At 44.6% G+C, this 16,942-nt stretch overlaps 1 protein-coding gene across 3 annotated transcripts in view; it reads right to left on the bottom strand.

The window, feature by feature from the left end:
* CPEB1 (cytoplasmic polyadenylation element binding protein 1) overlaps window positions 1-16,942 on the bottom strand; it is a 57,877-nt gene that overhangs the window by 40,049 nt on the left and 886 nt on the right. Inside the window, exon 1 of one of the 3 annotated variants that reach the window (XM_063449282.1) lies at window positions 5,860-5,910. The exons of 1 other annotated variant lie outside the window; for it this stretch is intronic. In XM_063449282.1, coding sequence (XP_063305352.1) covers window positions 5,860-5,901 — 42 coding nt within the window. In that variant the 5' untranslated portion in view covers window positions 5,902-5,910. Of the gene's footprint in view, window positions 1-5,859; window positions 5,911-16,942 lie in introns of those variants that run through there. One more of the 3 variants, XM_063449283.1, reaches the window with a different exon arrangement.

The following is a 16,942-nucleotide window of genomic DNA, read 5'->3' as shown; positions in this document are numbered from 1 at the left end:
ACACTGCATGGAGGGCTGAACATTCCCCATAGAGATGTGGATTTTGCTGCGCATGCAATTGGCTTCCCAATGGGAAAGCATTGGATTGTCTGAGATCAATCTTTATCCCAGCTATATAGACAGGGCCAGATGTGGAGAGACCAGCATGGGGGAAAACAAAAATTTGTTTTCTTAGTGTAAATTCACCTTTCCAGGAATCGAAATGAGGCCGGTCACCTAAGCAGCCGCAATACTATAGTGTCAGGAATACAGGTATGTAGTTCTTTCCTTTATAGGAACAGCAAATGTCAGTAATAGGCAGAACCCTCAATCACAAGGAAGGGCATCCAATCAGAAACCACTCAATGACATTTGCTTTACTGTCTAGCAAAAGGTTGGATATTTTAACCAAGAGCAGTTACACTTACAATGAGGGAAATCGTCCTTTTACACAGAATAATTCACTTGACAATAGTCACAACTCTCTGGGGAGAAGACCTCAGCTTTACATGTACACGTGTTATACCACAAGCAGTGTGGACAGGGTTAACAGTTAAAAGGGAACCACTAGTTCCCAGAAAATACCAACAAAACATTGATCATCACCTATAACAATTCAGTGTTATAGTGCAGCTAAAAGCTGCGGTTGGGTCCTGGCGGCAACGGTATCCTGCAGGCAGTGAGGGAACAGCTGCAAAGGGGCCTCTGTTGCCTTCCCTCGGCCAGGCAAATTATCGCCTAGAGGGAGGCAGGGAAAGGGTCCCGGCCACCCCAGTCAGGTACTAAGGCGTAAAAGACCAGGCACACTTCCCAGTCATAGTAATCACAACAAAATGTAAGTAGAAACCAACCAAGCCAAACATAATATGAATTCTTAGCAATCTAATTAAATCAATGCAGTGTAGAAACAAGGTACTTGGGAGCAATGAAGAAAGAGGAGGAGTTTAGGAGTGCAACACCCGATATACTATATGTTGTGTGGTGATTGGTTGCACTGTTATATTTTATTCTTATTCTCTTTGCTGCCGAGAGAAATTAAAGGATAGAGAACATTTTTTTTATTTCAGATGCTTGTCCCGAGGGAAGAGTACATCCCTATTGTACTGCCACCATATGCAAGGAAAGCATAATACTCACCTCAGTGTCTAATAAAATTCAGTTCAGCCCTGGCATAGTGTGGGCGCACATTGCAAGGGGGGGGGTGAGAATAGAAACATTTGTATCAGAGAGGGAGATGTGACGTTCCAGAACATTGGTAAATAGCTGTATGGAGATCTAAAATTTTATATTCGATAAAAATTAATCCTGTTAAGTGACCCTACCAGAACTTGGAGTTTCACAGCAACAAAGGTAAAGTCTTAATGGAACACTATAGTGTTAGGAATAGAAATGACAGTGTTCTACCAATTTGGGTTATTTGGCCCTCAGATTTATAAAAAAATTAAAAAAGGAGAAAAGAAATGCTGGTATTGCTCCAGCCAAGATCAATCCTGATGATCTCAGCCAAGCAAATGACTCAAGAATTGAAAGGCTAGTGCACATGCAAAGCAAATCACTACTTAGCATCTCCTCAGATGCATGAAGTCATTGTATCACTATGACAAGCATTCATCTCCACACTCCTGCATGTAAACACAACATTCTAGATTGCAGGGCTGAAATCCAGGAAGCCCTTTTAGTGTAAACACTGCCTTCTGAGAAAATTGCAGCAATTATGCAGAGTCCCCAAGCTACAAAACAACTAGATTAAGATGCAACTGTTCTGGTGCCTACAGCAGGCATGTCCAAACCCAAGCCCGGAACTAATAGTATTGCGGCCCTATTGCTGGGCAGCCAGGAAAGCACTTTACTCACTGTGCTGCTCCTGCACAGCAACCTCATGCACCCTGTAGTGAGCCGGCAGCCGGGATAGGAAGTCATCCTTGCTTCGGCATCACTACTGAGTGTGAGAGGGACCTGCGCAGGAGGAACAGAGAACCCAGCCCAACAGCAACCACCGGCCATCAGATTCACACCAGCCCTCAGAGCAAGGTAGGGAGGCTGGGTGGACCTCTTAAAGGACCACTCTAGGCACCCAGACCACTTCAGCTTAATGAAGTGGTCTGGGTGCCAGGTCCAGCTAGGGTTAACCCAATTTTTTATAAACATAGCAGTCTCAGAGAAACTGCTATGTTTATAAATTGGTTAAGCCTTCCCCCTAATCCTCTAGTGGCTGTCTCATTGACAGCCGCTAGAGGTGCTTGCGTGATTCTCACTGAAAAATCACAGTGAGAGCACGCAAGCGTCCATAGGAAAGCATTGCAAATGCTTTCCTATGCGACCGGCTGAATGCGCGCGCAGCTCTTGCCGCGCATGCGCATTCAGCCGATGGTGGCGGAGAGGAGAGCTCCCCGCCCAGCGCTGGAAAAAGGTAAGTTTTACCCTTTCCCCCTTTCCAGAGCCGGGCGGGAGGGGGACTCTGAGGGTGGGGGCACCCTCAGGGCACTCTAGTGCCAGGAAAACTAGTATGTTTTCCTGGCACTAGAGTGGTCCTTTAATTATAAAATTGTGTGAATGTGTTATGTATATCTGTGATTGCATGTGTGGGGGTCCAAGTGTGTATAGGCCTGTGGTTGCAGGTGTGTGGGGGTCTGAGATTGTGTGCATTTGTGATTTGTATAGGTCTTTGATTGTGTTTGTGTGATTATATAAACATGTACACAGATTTACACATTGTATCTGTTTGTGTGCATACTTCTAGACGTGTGTTTAGTAGATAGTTCCCTAATTTGTCAGCCTTACATTTGTTCATCTCCACCAAACGACAAGGGAGTTATCTACTAAACAATTGAAAATTAAGAGGGCATTTAAAGTTTTATGTATATACATTATATAGGATGTGTGGCCCAAGACAATTCCTCTTCGCTCAATGCGGCCAAGGGAAGCCGAAAGGTTGGACACCCATGGCCTACAGTGTACCTAGTAAGGGGAGCCAGCAATTACCACCTTCAAAAGTCACATAATAGATTAAATTGAGTGTGCACTTAGTCCAGTGATGAAAAAAAATAACCGTTCCTGAAAGCCCCAAGGTCTGTTAGACAGCATCACAATATATTATGAAGCCATCAAAAGTTCAGTGTAACGTTCTTATGAAACAGTTAGTCTCTAAAATGTTTCTCAAATATTCACTATTCTACAGAGTAACCAACCACAAGCCAAAAACGCTGAATGAGCCGGAGAAATCCACAGGCAAGATTGGAAAGCAGTCTATGGGACAACCATAACATGGACACTCCACTGCATGGAAGAGTGGTAATAAAGATCCAGAAAGAAATAAGTTTTGAATTTATCAAAACACACGGGAAAAAGCAAGTTTGGAAAAACCCTCTGGTTTAACAGCACCAAGGTCATTACCATCATAATGCCATCCTCAGTGAAGCATGGTAGGGATATGCTGGAGGAATGTTTTTGTTGGCCGAGACTAGGAAACTGGTCAGAAGGGAGGTTGATTCCAGAGGTGAACGTTTAACTTTCAAGATACTTCAGACAGAGTCAAACATTGAAGTCCAGACCTCATACTGGGAATTTGAGTACAGACTTTAAGATTGTTTATCAGTCTTGAATGCCAACGGCAGTATCCATACGAGCAGGAATTATAGAGATAAACCAACAAAATACTCACCACTGTATTTGTAGTCAAGGATGGTAGTGCCATATTGTGAATACTTCTGAAGACATTTCTATTTGGTGGTTCAAAATCAGTATAAAGAAAAACTGAAACTAAAATGGGATTTTGGCCTTTTCAAACAAAATTCAGAATGTGCAAGGGAAATACTTATGAGATGCACTGTAGCCAGATCTCAATTCACAAGGAGAAAAGTCCAACCATAATTTGATTGGTCCAGACCAGAAGCTACCTGACTGAGTAGGTTTGTGGTATATTTCTACGACTAAGAGCTGGACGTCATCTTGTGGCAAAAAGCTAGGAACACATTCTGCTTTTACCTTTTTTAAATGTGAATTTGTACTGAAAGTGAGGCACTGTTAAAACCATATTGCACTCAATATTGACAGCACTACTACATTGATGCTAGCAGCAGTCACAGAAGCATCTGTAGTACTGAGATTTATGAAAGTTGCTCAGCAAGTCACACGGCAATACAACATTCATAGTATTAATTATGAAATATTGTGATTTAGAAGAAGGCAGTCATATCCAAGAATATGGACATCATAACTGTAAATCAACCTTAAGTGTCCTATTGGTCCATGCAAGTTTTCACCTAATCTAAAAAGGGTAACATTGGGTAGTCTGATATGGTCTAGATCTGGGTAGACCCCTGGCTGTTTAAAAACTCCTATTGTGCTTTCCACCAACGGTTTTCCTTTTTGCACAACCTAATTGCTCAAAAACAAAAAAACACTATGGGATGTGCCAAGTTTTATATTTATGTTGCACATCCACGTGACAATTGCATTATTGCAAAAGATTAGTTTTACTCCTCTTTGTTTCTCTATTCAAAGAAAGTTGTAATAAGATTTACTGGGGTGAAGTACATCACTTCTGTGTGACAGTTAAAGGTTTGCAAAGAGTGATGGGTGTTTTCGTTTAACATCAGGAGATCCACGATCTCTAAAAAGTAAGCTATGGCGCAAGAGTGATCTCTTTTTTGTTTTAAAGTATTAGTTACTCGAAGTTTCTCTTCAAATAGGTCAGTGGATCTGCTTCTCAGCAAGAAGACTTATCCCACAAACTGTGCCCAGACATCACCAAGCAGAACTCTATAAAATGATGGTAGCCATACAGGTCAGCTGCAAACAATGTTTAGCAAACCAGCCTATGGTGATGTCTGCTTGATCAGCTGTCTCCCAGGAGACTGCAGCCTAAGCTGTGTGTAGATTCCAGAAGCAAAACTGACTAAATGAGCACAGGCTGCCCAGAACTCATTCTAGCAAACTGCAGTTCTAAGCCACTTATTTAATATGCAGGTGCAAAGCACACACCATCACCTTTGCAATTACAGTTATGGTGCTTAGAGTGGCAATGATTAATAGAACTACTTTCATACACAGTGCGTGGTGGGAAACTCAAGATCGATACCTAAAATATATATTTTTTACACGTTTGTAATTGCATTGTAAATAAAGCATTTGAGAGTAACCACTCCTCAGTTTCCCCTATATTGAGCTAGTTCTAGAAAGAAGCGCTGTTAAAAATGTGTACTCCGTGCTCCCAATCTGGGAAATGTCTGAGGTTTCAAAAACTTCTGCTCTGGAAAAAGTTATTTGCAGCGGCTACAGATACAGGTGCGCTGGACCTAGCAAATCGTTTTATTTGTAATTATTTTGTTCGAGTCAAATCAAGCCTGCATGGCAGGGGTGTATGCAATAACAAGATGTGCTGGGAAGTATCAGCCCGCAGCTGGTCCTGAAGTCTTGCATTATGCAATGTTTAGGTCAATATCCGTACATTGTGTTTTATGTATTACTTACCAGACGGGAGTTCAACTCACAAACATACAGTATACACCTGACCATGCAATATAACATTTAACTAAAAATCCCCAGGGGAAAAAACAAAACTGTACAAACCCCGATTCCAACAAATAATAAAGTCCCTAATCTGTACACCCCCAATACCTCCCCCTGAAAGCACTTCATGTAGTTTTCCTAGTGCATTAACCCTCCATGCACTCCTAGTATCCCTGCGTGATGGGCCCTGCCATTCTGCATGCTCAGAGTATTGAGGAACCCACCCCAACATTAGCATGCATTTACCAAGGGTACACTAATAGCCTCTGCTTTCCTATATCAGATTTAAGCTAGCAGACCCCATGATTCCCATCTCAATCACACAGTGGGTGAGAGGGCCACTGGGGGGAGGAAGGGGCCCCCCATTACCTTCTCCCGACGGCCCCCATTCTCTGCAGACATCATGCACATAGCTCTACACAGCACCATGCTTCCTCCCTGCAGGGCACTCACACTGTTTTCCCGCCTCCTTCCTCCTGCGCAGCCACGGGGCGTGGCCAATGGAACGTTGGACCAGGAGGGAAGCACGCGACGAGGTGACTTTCAACACGTGCCCGGCCGGATGGCAAAACACCAGACACAAGTGCTAAAACCGTGATAATAGACATTCTATTCGTTACCATGGTGATTGCTCTACATGACTCTCGCCCTAAATAGAACATTCCAGCATGTGATACAGACCATGTAACTCTCCAAGGAGTGTTTAAAGAAGGCAATCTCAGGGTTTATACTGGAGGGGGAAAAATTACCATACAATACACCTACTCAACGTAAAACTGTAGTTGAAGTAAAACTATACATCTTTTACACTTTTTTTAGTGGATGCATTTTAAACCTGACATCCTGTAAAGTGACTGTCATTAGGACTTATCGTTAATTTTATTTAGCTAAAATCCACTGGATGAATTTGTCACACGTATGCAATACAGGGCTGCCATCAGAAGTTTTGGGGCCCCTGACAGCACAAGGTCTGGGCACGGGGCCCGATCCCTAGTGCATCCACAGGGCCTGCCCGGAGTCCGCCCACAAGGATCAAGTGTGCGCACTGAATGTGGTGTGTGTCTAGTGGATGGGATGTAGAATGTATGTAGTGGATGCGGTATGTGGGTCATGGATGCAGTGTGTTTAGTGAATGCAGATTGTATGTTTTGTGTAATGTTTGCATTCACTACACTCTGCATCTAATGCATACAGTGTTTGTATAATGACTGCAGCGTGTATTTTTGTAGTGGATGTGTGTGCAGAGTGTAAAATAGGGGAGGAGCATTTATTTTTATCATTAACTTTGTGTAGATTTTTATTTTTCCCCCCTCCATGCTTCTTACATTTCCAAATTGGGGGGGGGGGGTTGATCACATTCCCTGGTGGCATGGTGAAGGGAGCCAGCTGATGTACATTAAAGAGGGGGTCCAACTATCACAAGACCGGGGTGCATGCTGTGCAAAGCATTGCCATGGTAACCCATGGAAATGCTCACACATCCATGGGACTTGCGAAAGTTACACAGAATCTGGAAAGGAAACTTGTTGCTGGGCCCCCACTTCAATTTACAGGTAGCAGGGAGCCCGCAGAGCACATATATAGCAAGAATCGCTATATGTGCACGTAAGGAATGTGGGTCTCGGACTGCCAGAGTAGTCTGAGCCCCCCAGGAGCGCTGTCGTGGTTGTCATGCCCTGGTGGTGGCCCTGATGCATAAGATCGCATTAATTTTACTTTCCTGTTAGTGCAGTAGATGCTCTCAGAAAATGATCCTCCCACCATCAGGCAAACCAGGAATTTAATGAGACCTCAGCAAACAGATCTCAAATCTCAATGTTTTATTTGTTACACATGAGCAGTCATTAAAATAGGCCATTTTACAAAAAAATAAAAAGCTTGCTGCTGAAACAAATGCAAGCACAAGATAACATGAATTACTGCTAAAAGACAAAGACTTCTCCGATGGGATCTGGCCATCAGGTTTACGGTAGACACTAAAACAATAGGCTAATTTTTATCATGAACATTTAGCACATCAGTTCTAAGTTTCTGTTAAAAGGAAAGTCACCATTTATAAAAATAAGGTTTCTTCCAAGAAACTAAACTGCACTATGGAGGAAGGTTTGGCTTATCATATGCCCCCCAGCTGTAAGCCTTTCTAAACCCTTCTAAATAATGTTTATGGCTAGTGACACGACAGTCTTTAATGTAACATGGGCTACTGAGTATTCAAAATGCAAGCCAACTTTCAACAAAGGACCTAGCTTAAAGGGCCACTATAGTGTTAGGAATACAAATATGTATTCCTAACAATATAGTTTTGATTTACTAGGATCCACGCCCCCACCAGAATGGAGAAATAAGGTACTTTTCTCCTTCGCAGGTCTTGCTGCAGCTAGTACTGTTATGGTACTTTTTGAAAGTAAACCAAAATGTTCAAAGTCTATCTGTTCCTGTCCAAATCAATAAAATTAAATTGCGTATAGAGTCTTTAACACCTTGGACAAACGCACCTGACAGCATTTGTGAATGAATCTTATCTGTAAGATCAAACCCCAAATCTGTGAACATTTGATACAGTCTTGCATGAAACCTTTCCACTGATTCTCCTTTATCTTGAATAACATCAGTAAGGCCAGCAGCCTGATCCGCAAGTTTGTCCTTAGCCCATTCTCTTAATTGGGTGCAAAAAGTTACTCCAGAGGGGTAATCAACATCACTGCTGAGCAAATCTGTACTGAGGTGTCGGGCCATACTTGGCCAATATGCATCCCCTGCTTTGATAGCACAAATGCTCAGCAAATCACGCCATGCGGCGGAATAAGTCTTTTGAATTTGAACTATCCCTCGGTAGAAGGGCATAGGCTGTTTTTCTGGGTCAGGGAGTGATTTCATTAGAGCACTAGCTTGAGTGGGATTGAAAGCAACATATTTAGGAGGGGCCTGTTCTCCCCGACCCTTGTGGCCAAAAGGGTCATCGATAGAACGGTGAGTTGGGGCTCCCGCGGCAAGCTCCGATGAGACATGGGACACCCTGTCCATCTCGTCATCATCGAATTCTATGATATTGGCTCTTTTGCGTGGTGCAGGGCCCGAATGAGGTGAAAGGATCGGTGGTTGGGAACGAGCCCCAGATGCAGGGGTGGCTAGTGAGTCATAACCTGGGGATAGGTAGTCACCGGGGATTACCGGCATCAGGGCCGAACTGGGGGCCGCCATATTGGTGGCCGGAAAAGGTGTTACATTAGGGTTAAGGGAAGGGGTGGCGGCCATGTTAGATGTGGGCACACCCGGAGCAACCTGTGCCGGACTGGGCATAACCGGAACCTGGGGAGTGGCTTGGGGAAGGGGTAGTGGATATCCGGGATAGGGCAGGGCCATGGGATATGGGAAGGGGTAGGGCCAGACTGGGGAGGGAAAGGAGGTGGGGCATTGGACTGGGGCGGAGATGGGAGGGGACGGAGAGGGATTGGTAGGGGTGGGTGTAGAGGGAGGAGCCGGGGTGAGTGTGGAAGAGGTGGTTAGCTGGGCGGATGAAGAGGGGAGGGGATCACTAATGGAGAGGGAGTGTGGGGAAGGAATGGCAGATGAAATGTTAGGGGAAGGTATAGCAGGTAGCGTAGGGATGGATGAGGATGATGGGAATGTTAAAGATGGGGCAGGGGAAAAGAAAGATCCATCAGAATTCAGGACCGGGCAGACAGGGGAGGCAATGGGATGGGTATTGGGAGTGGGGAACATAGTCAGCTGGCTATCACTTATTGCTGACTGAACCTTGGGGATAGACATTCCCTGGGCGCCGGTTTTGGGCGCTGGCTGGGGGTAGACCCCAGCAACACAATTATTATGATACACAAACAATTTCACACCTTTGTGATTTATCTCTTCCTCAACCCAACCTTCTAGCTGAATAGCCTTTGCTACTCTATACCATGCTTCAGCAGTCTTTAATAAACCATTATCTGTAAGCTTGCCTTTCTTTTCTGTCAGTAACCTACGCCAACTTTCTGGTTGCAATCTTCCACATGTCGGTACAGCAATTCTACATACTTTTGCAATTTTTTCAACACCTTTAACCATTTCCTCACCCTCTCTGTCTTCGACTAAATCACATGCTAACCAGCCCTTACTGGGCTTGCTTAAATCCTGTCCCATAATCCCTTTACCCCTATACCAGCGTCCTAGATATAGGGAGAGAGAGGGAAAACTGAACAAGAACGTCTACAATGCTCGACTGCCACCCGAGAATCGTGGGATTTTCTCAGGTGCGTCTTCCCAAAACGTAGACTAGTCACTGAATCCGCCTACCCGGGGTGGTAGACACGGATTGGAGCGAAGTGAGAAGTGTGTGACCAATCACTTCTCTTTTTAAGAGGAATGGGAGTGGATAGTATAATAATATAGGAAGTATAGAAAAGATGAAAGACAAGGAAAATCCTTAGAGATAGACACAGGAGTTCATGAGACTCCTAATTAGACAAACAAGACAACAATACAATTGAAATACAGTGCATGCATCACAGTACAAATGAAATCAACAATAATCCCTTTCCTTTACTCGTGTGCTTACTCCAAAGTCACCTCCCTCAACCCCGTAGTGTCTCCGCTCGGAGAACGACTTTCGTAAGTCTCACTACCAGCGGCCACGGAAAACAACTGACACCGGTCCGAGTTCCGTCAGCCTCTCTCTACTCTGCAGTCCACAAGAATGTGGCCACGTCTATCCTCACTCCCGTAGTGCCCCTATAAAACCCACTTATAAGTCTCACTACCACGTGATGCGGAAAACAAGCAATGCCTACTTGAATCCCCCCAGGAAACAAAGTCCTCTGCCACAAGACTAAGCCCCCTCACAAATAAACAGAAATACCATGTGCACAAAGAAGCTAGCTAGGCTCTCAAAGTGACACAAGAAGGATCACAGGAAATTATGAGTCTACACAAAATCCACAGTTCCAACACCCCTCTTTTTCCTTACAGCCACAGCCACGAGGCTCCTAAAAGAGGTAAACAGGTAAAGACCCCCAGGAACGCATCCGCAGGTCAACCCCTCTTTTTCCTTACAACCACAATACCGTGGTTCCTAAAAGAGGTGAAACAGGCAACAGAGACCCCCAGGAACGCATCCGCAGGTCACCCCCCTTTTTCCTTACAGCCACAGCCACGAGGCTCCTAAAAGAGGTAAACAGGCAAAGAAGACCCCCAGGAACGCATCCGCAGGTCAACCCCCCTTTTTCCTTACAACCACAACACCGTGGTTCCTAAAAGAGGTAAAACAGGCAACAGAAGACCCCCAGGAACGAATCCGCAGGTCCACCCCCCTTTATCCCAAAAGAGGTAAAATACAAACAGATAGACACACACTGAAGACCCAGGCAAGTCCCCTCAGGTCCACCCCCCTTTATCCCAAAAAGGGGAAAACAAGCAAGACAGAACCCCAGGCAAATCCCCTGTAGGTCCACCCCCCCTTTATCTCAAAATGGGGAAACAGGCAAACGATTCAAACACACCCAGGCAACAGATAGACTAAAATGCAGGTAAACAAGTGAGTAACGAGACACCGGGCAAGATATTACCTGTCTTTGATGTCCTCCCGGGAAGCAGTCACAGACACGTGGACGGGTCAATCAAAGGGGCCGGAACGTACCGGTGGCTCTGCAGAAGTCTCTACCGTGTATCTGGAGGTGATCAATCTCCCTTCCTTCCCCCTGGATTCCTCCGTCCACCCTTGTCTTCCTTAGGACGGCTCACCGGCCGGACATAGCCCGATGCCCCACGTTGGGCGCCAAGTTGTTATGGTACTTTTTGAAAGTAAACCAAAATGTTCAAAGTCTATCTGTTCCTGTCCAAATCAATAAAATTAAATTGCGTATATACGCTGAAGTAATTAAGTCTGACACACGAGGTTCAGGTTAAAATAACTTCGAGAAAGTTTATTGGCAAGTGAAGAAAAAGCGGGCGCGCAGGCCCTTTTAAGAGGCATTTTGCGTCATCATTGATTATTAGAATATCAGCAAATAAACATCATCAATTGGATTAATTGTTAAGTGACGGAGTTAGTGTCTTACCTATTGGTTAGTAAAATTAAGAGGTTAGTCCCGTGCCCACCCATCAGAGGTGGGATTATTCTGGACACGGGTGGGGGACAAGGGGGTCCTAAGCGTCATTTTACACGGTCAGTGATATCAGGCTTTATGTCCAGGTGCAAGGTCTCTTATGAATAGAACATTTCATTACTACTGTGTTCTGTGGCCTTCAAACTGTACTATCTTACAAGCTCTTAAGGAGTAGCCAGCAAGTCTTAAGGAGTAGCCAGCACCTCCTGGTACTTGTCCTTGAAGGAAACACGGTCTTTGTCTACTGTATTAATTGGGTTGAGAAGTTCAGTCACGTAATGTAGTTTTAAAATGAACAAGTTAAGTCATGAGGACAAAATGGAGGATTGAAGAAGTCAGGTTAGGAGGACAAAATGGAGGACGAAGTCACAGTATAAAGTTAAAATGGAGTTAGTACAATAATTCAATACAAGTACAATAAAGATTTTTAATAATTCCACATCAGTACCGCCTTCAGGGTGGTCAATCTTGACGCGCTCAGCCAATCCAATGCTTCCAATAGGAAAGAATTGGCAGCGTACTGCGCATGCTCAGTAAAAAAAGTCAGCATCTCCTCATAGGGATGCATTGAATCAATGCATCTATGGGTAGCGTTCAGGGCCTCTATGCAGAGCAAGAAGACTGAACGTGGTGCTGAGATTTGAAGCACATTCTGTGGCAGTCTGAGTGAGAGTAGAGGTTTTCCCAGGCAGTAAACACGGCTTTCTCTGAAATTGTGACTAATATCCCTTTAATGTAGTAGTTTTAATGTCTAGAGCAGTGGTTCCCAACTTTTCACTTTAGTACCCCTTGGCAGCCATTGCCATAAATTGTACCCCTTCAGTTAGCAAAATATAAATAGTTGCATTTATTTCAAATGTATGTTTTTCTCTGTCCCAGACCCACACACTGTTACATGCAGACACAGATGCAAACACTGACAGTTACAGATGTACAGACAATGCACAAACAGATAAAAACACTTAAGTGTGTGTGCGTCTGTACATATATGTGTATCTGTATCAGACACAGATACATACCCCGACAGACAGATGCAGATATACCGACAGACACCCCAACACAAATAAACAGGGTATGTATCCTTAAGTGTGTCAGTGTATATGTATATGTATATACACACATATATACACATACACATATGTATCTGCATGTCAGTATATGTATCTGTGTGTCAATGTGTGTGCGTATCTGCATGAGTATCACGGTATGTATCTGACACATTGACATATGCACACCCTGACAGATGCAAAGACAGACATATGCACACTGACACACTTAAGTATACATACCCTGACATACTCATGCACAGATACTTATCCTGACAGACACAGATACACACAATGACACTTAAGGATACACACCCTGACATACAGATACACACATTAACACACACGTAGATACAGACTTCTGTGTGTGATGGGTGTACTGTGTGTGTGAGGGGTGCTGTGTGTGCACATTCCCCCTATTGAAGTGTGTGAGGGGTGCAGTGTTAGGGGTGCTCTGCGTGCACATTGTTTTTGGTCCCCACCCCCCTATTGCTGTGTGTGAGGGGTGCAGTCTGTGAGGTGGTGTGTGTGGGAGGGGTGCCTATATATTGGGGGAGAAAAAAAAACAGGTCGCAAGAGTATTCTGAGAACGGACAGCAACTGAAATAACCTTACCCCTCGCCATAAGTTTAAATGGTAATCCAGACGTGGACCCCTTGCTCACGGTGCCTAGAGAGATATCAGCTATGCCTCACTGATGATGCCTAACAAGGCTGAAACGATCGTCTGGGGTTGCTGGGTGTCGTGCAGAGGGAGCTTGCTGGCATTTTGGATCTGGACTGCTCGTATGGGTGGGACCAGTCTGATATGTTTCAGAGATGTTCTCTCTAATGGCACAAGATGAGCTAAAACAGGCTTGAGAACCGAGCAGGAACCCACCGTAGGGCAGGCTATTTCAGCTGTTGCCTGTTCTCAGTATTCTCTTCCACTGTTTTTTGCTCTCTATATATGGGGGGAATAGAGGAAATTCATAAAAAAAATACACACACTATGTCCCTCTCCCTTCTTAGCTTTTGCCCGGGGAGAGGGGACACTGCCCTGGTCATCCAGTAGAGATGAGCAGCACTACTCTGCCTGCAGTTCAGTACCGCTGTGAGAGCGTTGCCGAACTCGTGGGAGGAACCTTCTGCCTCCCAGCTACTCCCTCCCTCTCCTGCAGGTCACCTGTCAGTGCAATCTCCCCACCGGCCCATAAAGGCACAGCAGGGCCGGCGCTCTGATAGTGCTGGCCCAGCAAGGGAGATTCTGTGATCTCCCTGTTGGACCATGTCCATTGCAGCAAACCAGGCATTTGCCCGGTATGCCCAAAGGCTGGGTTACCAATCCGTGAGGCTGCCCTTACCGAAATCATTTTGCGTACCCCCAGGGGCACTGAATTGTACCCCTGAGGGTATGCGTACCACAGGTTGGGAACCCCTGGTCTAGAGCCTATCCCTGCAAATACAACGTTTTAAAAAGGAAAAGGCAGTGTTTGTATTGCTGTAAAACCCACCTCTAGTAGCCATCGATCGAACAATGGTGGTGAACCTTCGGCCCTTCAGATGTTTTGGACTGCATCTCCCATAATGCTGGCAAAGCATCAAGGCAGATGTAGTCCACAACATCTGGCCGGCCAAAGTTTCCCCAACCCTGCACTGGAGGGTTTACCTAGGTTTGGTCCTGCAGAGATTGCAGAATCAATGTTCAGGTGTTTGTTTGTTTTTTACATGCTACATGGAGATGCTGAATGCTCCCTGTAGACATGCACTGACTCCGTGTGTCTGAGGATATGTTTATTGGTGCATCACTGGGATTTACCGTTCATGCAAAATAATCTCCCTATGCGGATGCATTGGATTAGCTGTGATCATAAAGACTTGTGATGTCAAGCAGAACAGCCACAGAGACCAGCAGAGCAAGGGAATAAAGGCAAGGAAAAAGGTTTTACTTTGTTTTGAGGGACCTAGAAATCCAAATAATCCGTATAACACAAGCGTTGGGAATACATGTTGCATTATTACTGCAAGTGTTTTTTAAAAATATTTTTTAAACTACTGAGAAGCCAAGATGAGGCAACTAGTTACAGTATAAAGAGTTGAGGATTTTTACAATGTTATATTTTTCACCATGCAAACTGATTTATTAAAGGGATACTTTAGTGCTTTGAATACAAACGTGTATTCCTGGCACTAGAATTCACTATGGCTCTACCCCTCTTTGGGGCTGCAAAAAACCCTTTTAGCACTTAGCAGATTCCAGCACCCCACCTCCTCAGAAATGTGTGCTAATGCACATGTGCAGCGAGCACATTAGGCCCTCCCCATAGTAAAGCATTGAATCAATGCTTTACTATAGGGATTTTTTACAGACACTGGTTTTCCTAATGCAGATCATCAGTTATGCGACTACAATGATTTACATTGCAGGAATAAGTGACAGCATCCACACCACTTCAATAAACTGGGGTAGTCTGGGCCCCTATAAAGTCCCTTTAAATATGGGGTATCCGTAAAAAAAAATGTAATCTTAGAAAGCGCCAGTTCTCCTTTAAAGGCTCAATTTCTGTGGCTGGCAGAGGGCAATTATTTATATGGTATTAACTACTTAACGGGATTCTCCAGTGCCAGAAAAACCTCCAATCCCACGTCGCTGAAGGGGTTAAAATCCCTTCAGACACTTACCTGAATCCCGCGCAGATGTCCCATTGGGCTGGCTCTACCCATGCTCCTCCCCCACCGACGTTCGCCAGTGGGGGAGACCTAAAGCACATGAGCGGCAACGGCCTTGCATGCATTAAACCTCCCCATAGGAAAGCATTATTCAATGCTTTCCTATGGGGATTGTGGCGACACTAGAGGTCCTCATAACGTGAGGATGTCAAGCGTCGTTTAGACGACCAAAAGTAGTCTAAGCCGGAAGTCCTTCCAGTGGCTGTCTTGTAGACAGCCACTAGAGGACATAACCCTGCATGGTAAATATTACAGTTTATAAAAACCGCACTAATTACACTTGCAAGGTTAAGGGTGTTGGGAGTTGCCATCCAGGCCACTTCAATGAGCTGAAGTGGTTTGGATGCCTACAATGTCCCTTTAATGAATCTGAGCAGTAGGAAGGTTCCTTTCACACTGCCAACACTGAGCTGAAAATGAGTGTCTAAATAGATCTTTTCAGGAAGTGTACAATAAGGCTACATATGACTAAGCCATGGAGATGCAGCTAGGGTCGCAGAAAGTAATTTAAGCATCAGAATTGTTCGGTGAGACTGCAGATGCATTATTACGCACCAAAATCAACTTTACAAAGCTGGAGTGGTTTTAGTGTTTAGATTGAACATTTAAAGTGACTCACTTTTCCCAGAGACCCTTTAAGGCTCCATCCCTGCTGGGAGGGGGGGCAGAAGCCAGCATATGTGCTTACCTGAACCTGTCCTCCGTGGGCGCCACCATCTTCTGTCTTCAGCGCCTGGCAATTAATCAGACTCCACGAGCCGTGATCAGCAAGAAACAATTCCCACAGTAATCTCTAGCTATGACCTGGAGATTTGACCATGTTTAACAGCAGAAGATGCCTTTTCTCAATTTTGCCAACCTTGGGCATTACTAGAAGATACATTACTGTCATCTTTTGACTGTTGGAACTACATTGATATTCCAACAGTCAGTATATTTCATAAAAGGTCCAGTCTTTGGTGAAGTGAGTTTTACATGCCAGATAGGCTGTCATTTGTAATTAAAGGATTAGTTTTCCAAGGACACTGATTTTGTGGTCTTATTTAAGCATCACTGTATTTTCACATAATTCTACAAGTCAAAAAATACTGAACAGCCTTTAAAATGAAGTAAAGGAACCATCCAAGAACCCTAATCGCTACAGCCCCCTATTGTAGTTATTGGGCCAAAGTGCCCTTCAAGTAGTCAAACTTGTTACCAGTAGTTTACCTGGGGCTAAGCTCTGCCATGCAGGGCCAGCAAATTGGCAGATAGCATAATCTGAGGAAGCCTGCCTGCCAGACTGAACTCAGAGCAGAGTTTATCAGAGGCAGGAGAAGCACCATTTAATTTGTCAAGCCTTTTTCAAATAATAGTGGGAGGGCACTATAACCACTGCAGCAGGCTATAGTGGTTATGGTGCTTGAAAGTTTCCTTTAAGCCATTTGCTTCTATTCTAGCCATGAGAGAGGTGATGCCACTACAGTAAAATCTGATGCCACTACAGTAAAAGCAGAAAATCTTTAGGGCATAATAAAGTATATTATGAAAAACTGTAAATAAGCATATTGCAAGGAAATCAAGAGGGGCAATGCCAGACTCTGCCCATAACAGTGGCTGG

The sequence above is a fragment of the Pelobates fuscus genome, chromosome 3, assembly GCF_036172605.1.
Source record: "Pelobates fuscus isolate aPelFus1 chromosome 3, aPelFus1.pri, whole genome shotgun sequence".
NCBI lineage: Eukaryota > Metazoa > Chordata > Amphibia > Anura > Pelobatidae > Pelobates > Pelobates fuscus.
Note: the sequence above shows the minus strand (reverse complement) of the source record. Positions and strands in the feature narration are given on the sequence as shown.